Consider the following 17937-nt stretch of genomic DNA (forward strand, 5'->3'; position numbering starts at 1 on the left):
TTACTCAATAGCATCAGAAGTTGGAGAGGTCAAGCCACAGCAATTATGATCCAAGTACATTAATATTCTGCAAAGAGAAATCCTCTCTTTACATTATATCTGTCAAGAAATGTACCTACTTCTGGCTTTCTAAAAACAAACAAAAAAAAGCAAGCCCCAACATTAAGTGCAAGACTTGAAATATAAATCAGGAGATATATCCAATACTGATCTTACTGATCTGTCTGCAAAATGCATAATACTTAATATTGCTCATTTATTGAAAAGAGGATTTTAAAAAATTTTTTTTTGTTTGGGTGGGTTTTTTGAGATGAGACTGCTTTCCTACTGTTGCTTTCAGTTCACATCTACTTACAGGTTTTCATGTTTTGTTAACCCCTTTATTCCACTGCAATGCTACTAAAATGCAGACAACACAATTCTGGAAGAATCCCATGCTACCAAGACACAGTTTCTAAACCTGTGATCTGAGTTTTTGTAAGCACGATAATTGACAAGTTGGGTCACTTCATGCCCATTTTTATGCTTTTATTGGAGGGGTGGGGTTGTGAGTAAAAGCAAATTGCTCATTAAACAAGGAATCTATCTCTCTCAAAAAAAAAAAATCCACCTCTCCCCGCCCCCCCATCTGATTTACAACCTCACTTTCAGAAGAATAGCCAAGGCTAGAGAAAGACAAGTATAGTTTATCTCAGATCTCAGACATTTGGATACAGATTGAAATTATGATGTAAGGCATGCTAACAAACACCATGGATTATTTTAAACAGAGAACAAAAAAGTTACTAAATAAATAATTCTTCAGTATTGAGCTTCTCTGAAGACATTGACAGGTTTTTCTAATAATACTTCTCTCATTCAGTGCAAACATAAACCTTAATAAACCTCAGTTTCACCATTGGAACACATTTACAACAACTTCTATTTACAAAGTTAACCTGTTAAAAAAAAAAAGATTGTAAGCTATTTCTTACCTACCAGTTACAACAGGAAACACCAGAATTTCCAAGTTCCATTCTGAATTTCATCCTCAACCCACTACATGACTTGTAGGAAAGACAAGAAGGAATAAGGAGCCATCCAAGCCCCTGTGCAGCAAAACATTAGTTTATTTGTAAGCATTTTGGTGATTAAAAATGGCTAGAGAATGAACTCAAAGTTAAACAGACATAAGATTTGCTTCACTGGGCCATCACTTCCCCTAGCTTTACATTTTCCAATATTAAATCTGAGCTAATAAAATTATTTTTTCTGTGCTATTCACGTGAACATCACAGGAAAAGTTATTTGTTGAGATTGTTGATATAGTTAGGCCCACTATTTTAGAAATATATTTGTGAAATGTATTTAGAAACATATTTTTTCACAAGCAAAATTAGATGCTTTTTCCTTAATAGTAACTTTAATACACTGAAAATGCACTTCAATACACTGAAAAAGCTAAACTAACAATGTGAAAAATAGGATAGTACGTATTTCTGCATGTAACAACAGCTATCTTCATCGTTACAGCTATACTATAGCTATCACATAATTACTTAAGGGAATATATAACAGGAAAATTATTCTATAAACTGTACAAACCCCCAAACAGATTTTTCTATAGAAACTAATTTTTTACAAATATGATAGGAGTGCTAACTTTTAGGTGGCAATGAGATTCCTTCCATGCCTAGTTAGGAGGTGCTGCCTAAGGGCTCTTAACTTGTACACCCTTGTGAAACACTTCCATCTAGTGGCTGCTATAGGAATACTACGAACTGCTGAAGTAAATTGCGACGTGGAATACAAACAGCTGACACAATCTTCTAGTAAACGGTCCTCTAATAAATGGCTTAATATTTAACCAAGCTTTTCCACCAGCTTACGGGGGGGGGGGGGGGGGGGCACACCACATGAAATATCCATCTTCTTGAAACTGCTCTTTTCAGGAAACACTACAGCCAGCAGAACTTTTCTAAAATAAGAAAAAAAAATCTGAAACTATAAAAAGCCTAGAAATTTTTGTTACCTTCTATCTTCTTCTGAGACTGCTGTTCAGGCAGAATTAAACCAGTTAAGAGAATCATGAAAGAAGTGTTAATAAATGACAAATTTTTCTGTATAGAGACTTACTCAATCAGCCATGGCAGTGGGAGATTTTATTTGATTTTATGGTAGAACCAATCCAGGAGGTATCCCTGTTATCTCCTGAAATAGTCATGAGACACGGCACCACACCAACACAGAACACCAGCAAGGGCTCTTGCTGCTGGAGTGTCTTAGGGGTCCACAATCTAACAAAAGCTATGTCTAGAGCACTCTATATGGATCCCCCAGACCACATGAAGCTAGAGCCAACTCCCTGCAGTCTCTCTGGGTTAATCCCAGAAGTCAGCGACCCTCTAATGATAGCAGCAGTCGAGGGAACAGCATGGGTTCAACATTGTAGTGGTAGCCACAGCTGGCTAAGGTGACTATTTAGAGACACACTTACAGAAGTTTTATGCAAACAAAAAATAATTATCTGATACCATCATTGCATTAATCCATTGCTTATCACTCCTCTGCTACATGCAACAAACCTCACAATGCTACCTAATAGCGCTTTGTAAGCATTTTTACATAGCAGTCTGGATTCCCTCTCATGATATCCAGCAGCATTAGAATACGCTTGCACAGCAGGATGAGGAGTATAAACACCTTTGCATACTTCCCTTTGGACTGTGTGTTACATGCTCTGGGTGGGGTAAGCATAGTATAAAAAGTTTATGTATAATATACACACACTTTACAACTTGATTAATCATCTTGTAGAGAGATCCAAGTTTGTGAGATGAAACTTGCATATTACTGGTCATAACCAAACAAGAACTGAAGACCAGCTAAGTTAACACTGATGTAAGCTTTTCTGATTTTATCTTCTTTAATCAAATATTTAAACAAATGCTTTTAAAAATAGAGTTTGGTATTTTAGGGGTAAGAAGCAAAACCGAAAGAATTTCCTTGTAAGGGAAGAGGGGAGGGGCAAAACAGACCAACAAAACCAAGTCCTGTTTATCAACTTTGCTATCTACTGTTGAAGATGGCTCAGGAGTTCAAAACCAGCATTTGTTTCATTCCACATTTACTCATTTGACTTCATCAAGTCCCTTGTGGTCAAGCATTCTTTTAAAAAGCATTTAAGACACTTACTTTCAGCATACTCCAGAATTAAACTACAGGACAATTTACTTTTAAAGCAAAGTATCTGACATTAAATATCATTTAACTTACATGTTTCAACTTCACATTTTATTGATTCACCTTAGGTTTTTTTTCCTCTCCCTGTCTACATGACTGTATATAGATATTAAAGCTATGATACAAACTACCAAGAGAGAATTTCATATTCAGTTTGGTGCTTCAAAAGTCGATTTACATAATCTTTCCCTCTCCTATGTATGTCGATCATCTTCAATAGTTGATGCTTCATAAAAAACATACTTCATTCTCATTATGCATTCATTTTTTAAGCAATAAGATTTTCATTTTACATTTATAGAAAATGCAATAGTATGTTTAAAAGTTCTGCAATTAAAGCAAACAAAAATAAAAATAATAAAAGAAAATCAAAAGAAGCATGGCCAGCAGATCAAGGGAGGTGATTCTGCCCCTCTGCTCCAGTAAGACCTCACCTGGAGTACTGTGTCCAGCTCTGGAGGCCTCAGTACAGGAAAGACATGGACCTGTTGGAGCAGGTCCAGAGGAGGGCCACAAAAATGATCAGAGGGATAGAATACCTCTCCTGTGAGAAAAGGCTGAGAGTTGGGGTTGTTCAGCCTAGAGAAGAGAAGTCTCACAGGGACACCTCATTGCAGCCTTTTAATACTTAAATGGGGCTTATAAGAAAGACGGGGACAAACTTTTTAGCAGGGCCTGTTGCGATAGGAAAAGGGGTAACTGTTTTAAACTAAAAGAGGATAGATTCAGATTAGATATAAGGAAAATTTTCCTACAGTGAGGGTGGTGAAACACTGGAACAAGTTGCCCAGAGAAGTGGTAGATGCCCTATCCCTGGAAACATTCAAGGTCAGGTTGGACACAGCTCTGAGCAACGTGAGCCAGTTGAAAATGTCCCTGCTTATTGCAAGGAGGGTTGGACTAGATGACCTTCCAACCCAAACTATTCTGTTTCTATGAAAAATTCTGAATCTTATAAATCTTGTATTATTACTTTCATATTTTATATTTCATGAACACAATTCTGAATTCCATCCCAGAACTGCCTTTTGTGATGTTAAATGCCTGAAGAATGCCAGCATGAGTATTTTGCTATATAGAAAAACATACTTAAATTCCCCCTAGCCACCAATAAACTTGATGGAATGCACTATGATAAGAGCTACTGCAGTGGCACATAGTCTTAGCACAGGATCAGGCTTCCATGGCAGTAGTTACTAAACCAGGTTGTTCTAGTACAGGTAGTTTACAGTCTTAAATAGGGCACAACAGGTTCCCAGAACTAGGGGTGAGGAGGAAACATAGAGTTAAAATAAAAAGCAGTAGACTTAAATAGAAAACTGGAAAAGTGTTCATGTGAATGAATGCACATGTTCAAAGTAAAAATTCAAAAGATTCTCTAAAAACTCAATACCAAGGCCTGAATAAATCCTTAGAAGCAAGCCAAATTGATAGACACAACTAGCTGATACTAAGGTATAAGAAAAGTATCACCACAGCAAAGATGTACAGAACATTAGCCATCCTGTTTCTTTTTTGGGAGCTCAAAGGAGTAAGAATTATTCTTCAGCTTTTGGGAAATAAGTTTTACTTCATATCTGACTGGTTCTTGCACCACTACTATTTTGCAGATGTGCCTTCTATGCTTATACATGTATATGCATGTCTAGCTAGATACATATATACCTTAGTGTTTGAGTGCAAGATTTTGTACAAATATGTCAGCATGTAATATAGCTTCTCATTTTTCCAAAATAAACAATCTCTTTATCAATACTGTCATTTGCACACTAGGGGGACAGGTAGAACTGCATTAGTGCAATGTAATTTTTGATGATAGATAATTAACACATATATCATCTTAACATAATTCAGTAAAAGAGAGTTTTATACCCATATATAATACAAATAGGTAGGCTGTGAGACCAAAAACAGTGTTGTAGCAGTTAAAATGCACTTAAACTTGTAGTTTAACATTTATTTAAATCACCACAATTAACATTTGAAAAAAATCCAAAGACTTAAATATTTTAAATAACATAAAGCAACCATGGTTAATTTGTTTGAGGGGTTTTTTTTAACCTTTGAAGTTTGTCTCTATGCTATATATAGCTATATAAGAAAAATAGTATATACCAGTATAAGTGAAGTATTTCTTATTAAGCTACCAGAGTTGTGTAAAGATTAAATAAAGTAATACTTGCAATAGGCTTAAGGAATATGCACGAAAGACATTCAGTATAGTTTAACTCTATATGAATATGGGGGGGTGGTTTGAGGTTTTTTGTTTGTTTGTGGCTCTTAGTTTTATTTTTTTAATTAGATGACTACTACGATTATTTCTGGTACTTCCCTTCCTTTCCCTCAACTCTTCATAAATCTTTCTGATTACAATTTACTTGGACTTAAATAGAATATTCAAAATTAACTCAGATTGAAAAATACCTGAAATAACCTTTTTTATGTTGTCTGTGGTGCTCACTGTTGATGAAATGTTAGCTCAAGAGACCTCTTTCTCAGTTTAGTCCTGTTTTCACTGCAACAATCAAATTATATGAATGTCAATTAAATTATATACACCATCTCCTATTCTAGAAAGCAATACTATCATGAACATAAACATACTAAAGACAAGAAAAAAACCAAACAAAAAAGAGGGCAGGAAAAAAAAATCAAGAGTAACCAAATCTTGTTACATATACTGATTCACAGTCCTAAAAAGAGCAGAAAACAAAGAAGAGATGGCAAAGATCTTTTTAATATAGAAAAGTAAAATATTAGGACTTAAAAAAAAAAGCAAACAGCCTCCCTTGGGAAAATGCATAAATAATCTCAGATCCTACCAAAAGCTAGGAAAAAAATTAAAATGCTGTCCTAAAATAATAATATAAAAAACCCCAAACAAACAAAAAACTCACCTTACCATGAAATCAGGAAAGGTGCAAAACATACAAAAGCAACAGGAGTCATCTAATTACAGTATGTCAAAGTAGATAAAGAGTGAGAAGAAATTCCCTGTCCAAAAATTATAGCTTGCATTTGCAGAGGTGAATCAGATGTAGTCTTCTCTTCTGCCTGCAGATGCCATTACTGGATCAAATTAAACCTAAACTGCAGCTTGTTTCTTTCCTTCATCTAGAGTATCCTCATGAGTCAATGAGTGCTAGAGGACTTTACTTATCCTTAATTTCTAACATTAGTACATGTTCTTTAAAAAGCATAGTTAGAATGCACTTTTTTCTAAAAGTGCATTTACATACAACATGTCTCAATAAAGATGAGCTAACATTGTTTGAAGGATTCTCAAGTAATCCAGCGTTCATATTCTGAAGATATACTTCCTCCCAGGACTGTTATCTTTACCTGAAATAAAGATATTTCTTATTCCTGATTAGAGATAAAATAGAACAGTTTAATGCCTAATCACAGTTAGACTCCCATGGTTTTACCAATTTCTACAACAAAAATCAATTTACATTATATTTTTGTGTGGTAGTTTACCTCATGTATTAATGCTGGATGATCTTAAAGTGTGTAATTTTAATCTTATTTTCCTACTATTAAACAAATAAAAGTAGAGGCTGAGTTGTAAAAAGCAGTAAACTCACATATCAGTACTCTCAGAATCATTATGTATTTTTATTAATGTAGTGCTATTTTTCAAATAAAATAATGAACTAAAGAAATACTTATTTCTTAACTTCTTTAGGTGACTTCTATTATGAAGAGAATTTGTTTCATTAGATTTTTCTTAGTTTTATATTTTCAAATGAAACTAGGGCGCAGAAGTCTGAATACCCCACCTCCCCAGTTTATATTTAAAACAAAGCCACCTCGTTTTCTTTTATGTTAGTAAATAAAATCCATGGGTCAAGTACATAAAGTTCTAATTACTTTTTACCTGAAATCTGGTACAGATTATTATTATTACCACAGAATATTTTCCTGAGGGAATAAGAGAGGACATTAAAGGAAACAAACAAACAAAACCAACCAACCCCCAAACACAAACACAACAAACAACCCACAAACTACAGATTACATCAATACATATAACAAAATAAAACCATCATAACTTCAGTCAATAATACATCCCATTCAGGTCTAAACATTTCTTCATAACACTTCCCAATCCCACCCCGTGCCTGTTCCTGACTGTTCACTGAACATTTCTTTCAGCGACAGAGCTGGAGACTGTAGGTTTGAGAACCCCAGAAAAAGCCTTTCAAAGGAGAAAAAGCCTTTCAGAGAAACCTAAATTTAGTGCTCACAGCAGAAGCATGACATCAGCTACTACAGCAACTAAGCTTCAGGCAAAGACAAAAAAGCCCTGTCTGTGCAAGTGTGTGTGAATGGGCTCTATTGGTACCTATGGCTGCAGATTGAGAAATAGTAATGAGAAAGCATTAGCCAAAGAGAGGAAGCATACATACTGAGGGGTATAGCACATTGAAGTCTCACAGGTAAGCCAACATGAGCCTCCACTTCAGAGTCCGAAGCTCACAGTTGTTGCTCCAGCCTTGTAGCTATAAGCGGTTTTTGTGTGGGTGCAAGTTAAGTGTGAAGGAATAAATTAATGTACTGTGTGAACAGTTATCTGCTGGAAGCAAACATCTTAATTCTATTAACAAGAGTTAATTAATAAAAGATGTTTTAATAAATACTGATTGTGATCCCACTCCCATCTTTATTCCCCCAACAGAGAAATTTACAACACCAATATATATTCCTGCAAAAGTAATTAACTTTGTGACATACTAAAGTAAAAACTCTACTTAAATTGCACTGTTTTGGTTCTACTTTAGTTTATGGTTTAGAAGAAACTCCAAAGGTATTATTCACAAGAAGATTCTTCTGTGTATTACCACTATCTGCCAGAAGCTATCCAGACTCTGACTTAGTCAGATCTGCAAAAATGCCAGATGGTGAAAATATCTGGATCATACTGCACAGCCCTTTATCTCAGCAATATTAGGGTCTACTTTGTTCCATCACTATGCCTGGCAGGTGATGCAGATATGGTGGTCAGCCACATCAATTACTCTGCTGACCTGGGTTAACCCACACATACCTCCAACTCCTTGGAAAGACTAGTAAAATAACATATCATTCAAATCAGTCCATCCCAAAATCTGCCTGCTATGATCCCAATTCCTTGACATCCATAATTTATAGACAGACTAGCCTATAGTTATAAATATACCTCACCTTACGGTATATTACACCAATAGATTACTGGAGGCTCAGCTAGGCTTGTTGATGTATTAATGCAGTATGTTATGAGAGCACTAGCTCACTCTGATGATGTACGGTCACCATATATATCATAAGAATGAAGTACTTCAATGATGTATAACTGTAACAAGGGCACCAAGCTGAAGAAAACACTACCAGAAGTAGGTTTTGTTAACATATTACTCTAAAATGTGAATATAGTATTAACAAATGTGAATAAGAGACTGATTAGTTGACTGACTAGACATAGTTGGTTAGCATGGAGGCAGGGGGGGAACCACCAACCAAGCAGCAGGAAGCTATTGGAAACATTTTTACTCATCCTGCAAAAGCTAAATTTGATATGATTAAGGTTGCCCATCCGATACATCAGTTAAAACTCTATCCAAAACCCATTTGTTTGCATGGTCTCTTGCTCCCGATTTTCAGAAAGGCTAAAAACTGAAAGTCAGTTTGAACTCCAAGTTTGCGAAGAACTTGTCTTTAAGTTTTAGGAAGAAAAAAAAAAAGACAAAAAAATCCTCATAACAATGCACAGAACTACAGAAACAGGAAACAAAGATGTTTTCTGAGCAATGCTTCTCATTAAAAACAAGAACAAAAGCAAACATGATTAATCATCTGGGCTGGTGAAACATCATTAACACACTTGAATGTAATTTTGCAATGGGGACTTGACATGACACCGCTATATTTATTGGCAGAAATTGGAAGGGATTGAGTATTCTGACATTAATTGGTATAGATTAGCTTATGAGTAACAGCACACATTTAGAGGCTGAATAAGTGTCTTAATAGAGGAAAGAAATTTAGGTAAAGAAGTCTTTTTTTTTGTTTTGTTTCACTTGTAAGCTACAGAAAACACCTCTTACTAATATTTCAGATTTTTATACTACAGTACTTCAGCAAGGAAGCAGTACTCTCAGTGACAAAGGAAGGTCTCAAAAACAGCTGTATACAGAAGAAGACTGACAAGGAATTTACACTTAAAGTTGTAAAAATTGGTGATCAGTTACATGATCTATCTAGTTTTACTCTTTATAACACTAATGCTTAGATACCTGTTTCAGAAGAACTAGTTATCTTTTTAAAACTTTCAGCCAAACACAAAATAATACATTTACAAATGTAAAAAAAATACCAGGTTTCTCTTCACTTTTAAAGCATAAAAAGCTGAACAACTGAATATACTTTGTTAACCCTTGAGCAGTCTTCTAAAGGCCTCTACAGTAGGAAAGTGATTAAGCAACATCACACCTCATGTGAGAAGGAAATTATTAGCTGCAATAAAAATCACTGAATATTTTTGATGGCAGGACTGCACTGCAAGACATTTTTTGACAAAGTGTTAAGGTATACTAGTCTTAAGAAAAACGTATGTGGGTTACTGGTTCAGCATAATTACCTGTCCCCATTTCCTATAAATCAGAAAAGCACAAAATCACAGAATAACACCATCAATTATAACTATAGTGTGAAAGTTTTCAAAGAAAAAAGATGATTGACTCTCTTTACACTTTCTGTCTTTTCACAGAAAATAGTTCTAAGAGCCTGATGTGTTCTCAAAGACTGAAATTCTCAAAATGTTGACCATCTTCCCTCAGAAGGAAAGATGATAGCTATGAATACCTGACCTGGAAGCTTTGACATACAGGAAAAACTTTGGTTTTAGCTTATGAATTTCTCAGCACTGTTGAGTAAAACGTGCTAGGTCCAGGCCTCCTAGAACCCAGTATTAAAGAATAAAAATTCGAATTCATTTTCATCTTTGCTGTTAATTTTTACTGGCTTCAGCGAGCAGACTAAAGGTAAGAGGTTAAATGACGACTACAATAAAAAGCACAGGGAAGTAGTTAATTGGGAAAGGTCTCTACAACCTCATGGGATGACTCACATATTATTTAGGGAAAGCTATGCTTCTAATCCATTATGAATAGTACTGGAATTGATTTGAGCAATCAAATGATAATTCACTAGCAACAACACTCAACATGAACTTACTTCAAATCAAGTTGAAGAGCACCATCATTGATACTTTAATCCCAGATTTTTCAATGGACTACAAAACCACTTAAAGCATTCATTAAATAAGGTTGTAAAGTACGTTTACCATCTCTCATAGTTTTCCCCTACAGAAATAAATATGAAGTTTTTGCTTTAAAAAAAATAAAAGGCATAACAAACACTTTAAAGTTGCAGTAGCACTCCTAGATCGTAATGCAGCAGAGGTGGAGCAACAATCTACCTTTCAAGTGTCTAAGATAGGAAGGCAGTCGTCTTATCTAACTGCATGCAACATAAATGTATGTTACAGATGTCCTTAAAAGCAATCTCCTTCCACTGTTACACAAGAGTCCCAAGTCAAAAGTTTAAGATGAAGAGATGTGAATGTCCTACAAAGCATTTACTGTGTTTCCCAGTTACTCCCTAACAGTTTTTAGTTTCTCCATTCATATTATGTCCAATAGATTTTTTTACTTACCACATTCAATTACTTCTTATAGGCTTAGGTAATAATAGACTTTTATTAAAACAAAAGGCACTATATATTTTAAAGTCTAACAGCCCCTTAAGAATTTCCTTTTTTTCTTGTGAAATTTAGGGTACTTATCCTCATACAGTCACGTCATTTACTTTCATAACACTTACTAATAATATTAGCAATAAATTTCAGCTTTTTGTGATATGTTGCTTTCTCTTCATGTAAAGGGAAAGATATTCCCTGAATTTCTTGATAATAGCATTTTATACCCACTGTATCCTACCAGGTGAAAGCTCTGCAGGAAATGGAGGTGAAGACTGGAGTTTGTATGTTTGTTTTGGAATCCCCTTCTGTTTCCAAGCAAATTCAACTTCACCTGTTTCAACCTGTCCTCCTTGAGTCTCAGTAGCTTCATTACAAAGAGTTTGAGATTTCAGTGATGGCTGTCCTTGTTCAAGTTCAAAATTCATGATAAGGGAATCAACCAGAGAGTCCAATTCATCCAAGTTCATAAAAGGCATGGGTATTTTCTGGATAGGATTGTTTGCAGAAATAGAAGACAAGGCAAATAAACTGAAATAGTTGTTAAAATATCTAGCTATGACACAAATCTTTTCTGCAAAGGTCCTGAGAGAGTTTGTGTTTCTGTATGACCCTATAAAAAAACAAGAAGAATCAAATGCAGCATTTTGCAAAGAGACCAAGTAGCCCTTCCTCCCTCTTGCTTTACAGGTCTCCCTGTAGTCTGCAAGTTACTATCAAGACGGGTAATAAGCCAGCTAAATACCTTGCAACATAGAAGAAACAATTTGACAGACTTCAGCTAGGCACTGCTCCAATTCCAAATATTTTGCAGCAATGTTAGTGCTTTTCTTTATTTCCTGATATAGAGATTCTTGTTCCGGTAATTGAGATTGTATTTCTTTCTGTATTAATAAAGAGCAATATTAAAAGAACCAAACACAGGACAGTATATTAACTATTAAACATGCCTATTATGGATTCAGTCACATAGACCAGGCCAATGCTGAAACACAAAATGAAAGCGATGCCAACTCACAAAACGTAAGATAGCTCCAAAAAGAAGTGCAGATGGTTGGGGCAGGGGCAGCAGGGGAGAAAAGACAAATGAAAGTGTAAAATCCAGAAAATATTTGGCTCTTAGAAAATAGATTAAATAATCTATCCAGACTTTTAATTCAAAATACCAATAACTATGGCCAGAAAACTATTGCAGTACTTGTAACACAATTACACTAGCATTACTGAACTTGAGACCTTCAACTTAAAAGAAAAAAAACAGGTGGTTAGGCTGTTCATGATGAGCACAAAAATAAGGATGATCAGATACAAGTACCTCCAGAAATACTTTAAGTAAAATTAAAATCAAATAGTTTTGAGTGGAAGTGCAGTAGCCAGAAAATTTAGTGTTCCAGTCACAAGAATGCCACTGAGACAGGAAGTATTACCATGCAAATTATAAATATACTGAAGGTAGTTTCAACTCCTCTTCTTTGTAAATGCATCCTTTTATATTTAAACCCCAGGCTCAATGCACATATTTTGTGAAACACTTCTCTTACCTTTCTGCAATAAGAGATGTTATTTTCAAGGAATCTGGCTAGTGCCACAACGTTGTCCTTTATTCGATTTTGAATCTACAAAGAAACTTTTAATTATATTTTACTTTGTCTTGAATCAAGTGTACAAGTACTTTAATATTTTAGAAGGATAAAAATGAACACTGGCATACTAGCGAGAAAAAATACTTAAAAGCAGAAGTAACATTTTATGCAACATAACATGCAGTTTTTCAAAAAAAAAGTTAACTAGTAGAAGACATTGTTAACTATATCCACAAGGTTTTAAATAACCCCTTAATACAGAATATTAAATTTAAGTATTCAATAGAGGAAGGTTTTCCTGTAATTTTTGTATCACTGTCATTCAAAGTGGCAGGGGTAACCTCTTACTTAATACTCTGGTATTCTCTCCTCAACTTCACATTAGTTCCACTAACGACAAGCATATACAGGAATCATGCAGATACATAGGGATCTGCTGCAAGTGAACAGCATTATCTGGAAAGCAGACTGCTCAATTCCTTTTGCTGGAAACATTAAGCATTTGGGAGTTAAGCAAGCAGATAGGAACATAAAAGGTTTTGGACAGTTTCACTATTATCTGTAGGATTGACAACAGTGAAAACCAGAGTAGGAAGAAATTTTTGCTCTCCTTATTTATCACTGCTCTCCAACTGATTTGAACCTTTTATCCTAGGTCACATATTACAGATTTTTGCGTAGTAACAAATTCTTTGGAAATAAGTATTTTATATATCCCAACTCATTAAGGAGATTTTCTTATTGGCCACAATTCTGCAAAGTTGAGAAATTTGAAGAAAAAGAACAAAAGTAAAAACACAAGGCAGAACACAAGATTGCTGGGGCACAGGTAAACTGTCCCCTTTGGCCTTGAGTGCTGTCTGTACAAAACATTTATTCAGAAGAAAAGTGGCAGAACAAGCCTATATATATCCCAACACTGAAAGGAAGCATATATACTATATACACCTAGTACCTTGCTGAAGAACATTTCAATCTTTCCAAAGTATTTCCTAGAAATTCAGCCAGGTTTTCTGTCAAAATGGCTCACCCACTAAAAAAGTGACATATTTCCAAGGGGTACTCTAAACTTGCCTACTGAAATTTTCATACAGTCACAGAAATATTTTTAACTATGGTGCTTATTCCTTATACTTTTTTTTCTCTACTTTGTGTAACTCCCTATAGTATCATCTTCCTCACAATTTGTCGCTTAAGGAAAATAAAAGCACAAAATGACAGGCTGTATCTTAAAAAAAGCCCCTCCAGGCAAAAAACCCAAACAACCTACTACTGAATGCAGCATGTAATGAGGTCTGTTCCGCTTTAAGTGTCAAAATACACCAGACACACACTAAGTATGTTTGTTTCATGGAATAACAACTCCTCCCCAGAAGATTCTGACTTCAGCATACTGAAAAAAACCAAACCCAAACCTATTCAATTTGATAATATATAACTTCTAAACTGCTATCTGGGGCGGGGGGGGGAACACGACCAAAAGTATGCACACATCTGTTTATTATGAGGTAGTAGGAATATCTCTCCTTAAAATTACAAGAATAATTAAAATGAGATCTTTCTATAAGGGATAAAAGCTTCCCATTGATGTAATTCCTTTTCATATTACAATAAATTTGGATGGTGACAGAAACAACTCAATAATAGAATATAGATAATTTGCTGTCCCTTTCCTGTAAAGCATTATAAAGGAGATGCTTAAATTAAAATACCACTGCTGCTTATCAATCTGGAAAGTATTTGAAGGCCAGCTGTGATTTCAGTGAATAACATGAAATCAAGCAGGGCATTTCTGGCTCCTGTGCTATTAAATAGATACTTTAGTCAACCAATTTCCCTCTGAAGTGCCCAATTCATAGAAGTGGTTCGGTGTACCCCAAGCATTAAGCACATCAGAACACTAGCTCTTAAAAGATAACACTAAACTATTTCAATATTTAGATAGCATGCTGTTTGGGACAAGGATTGTAACAACGTATGACAAACTGAAGTCTTCAAACTTTCTAATAATCTTCCTGACAATATCAATAAGTGTAGTAATAGCAGAGATGATTACCATTATCAATATAAAATAACAATTAACTTCCAGGATCATAAAGTGTTACTACATATTAAATATTATACCTTGTTAAAAATCAAACTTAGTAGTACACAGAATAAAAGGTCCACTTGCTCCTTTGAGCCAGTTTTCATCTTCTGCCTCTTTCATGGTTACACTGTGAAGTTTTAAACAGAACGCCCTCCAATGCACAGAGAAATCATTCTAAATAAAACACACTTAAATGTTGACTCTACATATGGGTGAAAAGCTAAACACTGTAAAAATTTCTGCAAGATTGTAGTCAATATTCCCACTTACCACCCATCTCAAACCTCTGTTACTAATCATAACTGTATTCCTACTGTAAAATTTCTAGACAGAATTGCTAAAAAAATAACAGGACATGATCAAGTGCTTCTAAGATATAGTAGTAGTTCTTAATCTTACTTTCATCTCACCTCATTTTGTGGATATTGTTTCACAAGTTCTTTGTGCACCACTCTTGCTTTTTCCTGTACAGTATCAACAAGAAACTCCAGCCCTGAGCCTACTCCATCATAAATGGCAAGTGCAAATTCCTTTTAAAATAAAGGTTCAAAACATAATGATTAAAGGAACTGATGTGCCCTTAAATTGAAAAAGTTTTTCTGTAGTGGGCTGGAAACACTATTTTGTTTTGAGCAAATTGTTCAGTGCTGGTCTGTTCAGTCACATGTCATTCTTGGACCATAGGCGCTCAGCACTTCAACCTTCTTTTCCTAACTTTCTTCAGATTTCTGAAAATTTTATGTGGTACTTAAGCACAGATTACTGAAATAATGACTGCATTTTAGTGAAATAGGTAGACTTGTACAATCTCAGTGCAGATACAATCCTAAAAGCACAGTATTGCTTTCTCTCTATGGGTGGAAGTTATACAGATTTAAAGTGCAGGGTTTTTTAAGGGAAAAAAAAAAATTCAAGGGTATTAACACATATCCATTTTCACCATAAAAATGAAGTATTAGATAAACTCTGAAAATACTTAATTCAGTTGATCAAATTGTTATATGTAATGATTTGTTTCTGAGCAGTTACTGAAAACAAATGTGATGTCAACATTAAAATTACTATTTCTAATTACTGTTTCTAATAAACATTTTTTCACCTGTAGACTAGCTGCAGGAATGTTGTTCTCTTCAGAAAATGAAATATCAGCTCTTGTGACTACTGCCAAGTGTCCTATGTATTTCATTGTTTGTTTTACTGTTTGGTTGACTTTGCTCCATGCTTCTGTTACCATTGAGGATATATCTGAAGAACATCCCTGAGAAAAAAAAGGCATATCATTCACCAAAGCTATAAAGCATCTCTGGTCGAAGAGCACAAACTTTCTGTAACGCAAGAGTTCGTAGCACACAATAACTTTACATCTACCTGCTTTCAATGGTTTATCTACCACAGCTAAAAAACTATACCTTGGAACCACAGAGAATAATGGTATCATTATACTACACAGTTAAAAAAAATTACTCTTCACAAGGCTGTAGCATGAATAAGAGTAATATTTACTGGCCACAAGTTTATAAATTTATAAACAATAGCACTTCACAATCTAAACTAGCATTTGCTCTTGTCACTGCATGCTTTATTTTCTCCTTTCATGTTTAAGAATCTATGCTTTTGTCAGGGCCTGGGCACAGAAAGGTCTACATTACTCTGAACTAGCACATGTGAGTACCAGTTCAGCCAGCAAAAATGCACCATTTGCTGTTCATCTTTCCTAGGTGTGCCCATCTGTCATGCATATATCGGTCATTTAAGCGGTTTTGGCAAGTCTGTACTAAGTATTGCATTAATACGTAGAACTTCTCCAGACACAGATGAATTCTTTAATATACTTTACCTGCAAAAGTAACTGTAAATAACCTCCCAAGTTCTTTACTTCCTGTTTTATTTCTTCATCAACTTTTATAGATCCAGGGCACTTTTGGACATTGCTAAGCCAGAGCTTGGTTAGAACCACAAGCCGGTCAAAAGCAGAGATAATTCTGATGCTGTAGGACTGAGCAGCATGATCAAGAGAGAAAACTACAAGAGAAAGATCTATCAGAAGGTCTCCTTTGCAAATGAAAGTAAGGAACGTTAATTTTTCCAATAGGCAAACATATGAATGCTTGTGCATCTGAAAGACAAGTCGTTACTAATATTTACTTAAAAGTGGTATGAAAATGAGACTTACAGTTTTCTTGACATTCTTCATCTTGCTGTTCATAAGCTTTTGAAATGGCAGACACTCCAGAGAAAATGATAAACAAATTAGTTAGGAGAATGTCTGCTATGCTCTTTCCTCCTTCATGATTCTGTTCCAGTAAACCTAAAGCTGAACTTATAGATTCTTTGCAAATTCTGGGAAGAAATGGTTCAGAAAAGCTTGGACATATGCTGGACTTACTCTGTGAACCTGTATGATGTAAAAACAAAACATACACGCAAGAAACTTTTCATAGGATTGAGCAGTCACCACGTCTTTGTAATTACTATTTTATATTACTTCTTCAGCAATGTTCAACTACTCACGATAGCAAGTCAGAAAAAAATGCGTATACAACGTTCTAAGTAGTTTCTAGATTCAGTTAGCACAAAGACAAATTCCATAGTGAAATTCTTCAAAATGAATCCGTCTGTTTCAACAATTGAACATACAGAGAGACAGAAAATAACAAAACCCAGCCGCTCTAAAATAACTGAATGCATTAAAATATTTGGAAGACTGAAGCATCTAGTATTTCAGAAGAAACTTTATAAAACCTGATAGAAAACTTGGGGGAACCTCAGCAGTTGAATGAATAGCAACAACTCAAGCAAACAAAGTCTCCAAATTATTGTATCAGGATTCAGCCTCTGGCAATTTGGTACATGAACTATCATCTTCCTCCAGTTAACCCACACAGTTAAGCAGAAAAATATTTTAGGTAAATTTCTTAAATAAGGGTCATAAGTGCTGGTCAGGAAGTTTTGCCCTAAAAAAGCATATTCAAAAATACAAGAAAACCCTACTGTTAACAGCTTGACACTATAAACTTGAAGATACTATAAATAGGACATTTTTCATTCTGTTTTCCAACCCACACTATTTTTTTATAAACAACTATTAAAAGTGCATATGTGTTATACATGTAGTAGTTTCAAGCTTTCAGTATGAAATTAAAGGTGTTCTGCCGTATAGTAAGTACCTGATATACAGGAAGTCTGCATATTCCGAATTGGTTGCAATTTTATCTCAGACAAACATCCAGAAATTCTCTTGCTTTTCATAAAACTTCTACTCCTAGGAAAGGATGATAGAGTGACCCACTGAAAGCTCAATGAAT

The 17937-nt window shown here is 35.0% G+C and overlaps 1 protein-coding gene across 1 annotated transcript in view; it reads right to left on the reverse strand.

Annotated features, from left to right (window-relative positions):
• Positions 1–11181: 11181 nt before the first annotated feature.
• KIF14 (kinesin family member 14) overlaps positions 11182–17937 on the reverse strand; it is a 28829-nt gene continuing 22073 nt past the window's right edge. The window contains exons 22-29 of the mRNA XM_010563419.1: positions 17800–17894; positions 16806–17027; positions 16470–16654; positions 15732–15890; positions 15043–15162; positions 12502–12576; positions 11706–11844; positions 11182–11573 (exon numbers count right to left, since the gene is read on the reverse strand). Of these exons, the coding sequence (XP_010561721.1) occupies positions 11182–11573; positions 11706–11844; positions 12502–12576; positions 15043–15162; positions 15732–15890; positions 16470–16654; positions 16806–17027; positions 17800–17894 (1387 nt within the window). The remainder of the gene's footprint in view (positions 11574–11705; positions 11845–12501; positions 12577–15042; positions 15163–15731; positions 15891–16469; positions 16655–16805; positions 17028–17799; positions 17895–17937) is intronic.

Source organism: Haliaeetus leucocephalus, unplaced genomic scaffold (genome assembly GCF_000737465.1).
Source record: "Haliaeetus leucocephalus isolate CR32 unplaced genomic scaffold, Haliaeetus_leucocephalus-4.0 Scaffold166, whole genome shotgun sequence".
NCBI classification, from domain to species: Eukaryota; Metazoa; Chordata; class Aves; order Accipitriformes; family Accipitridae; genus Haliaeetus; species Haliaeetus leucocephalus.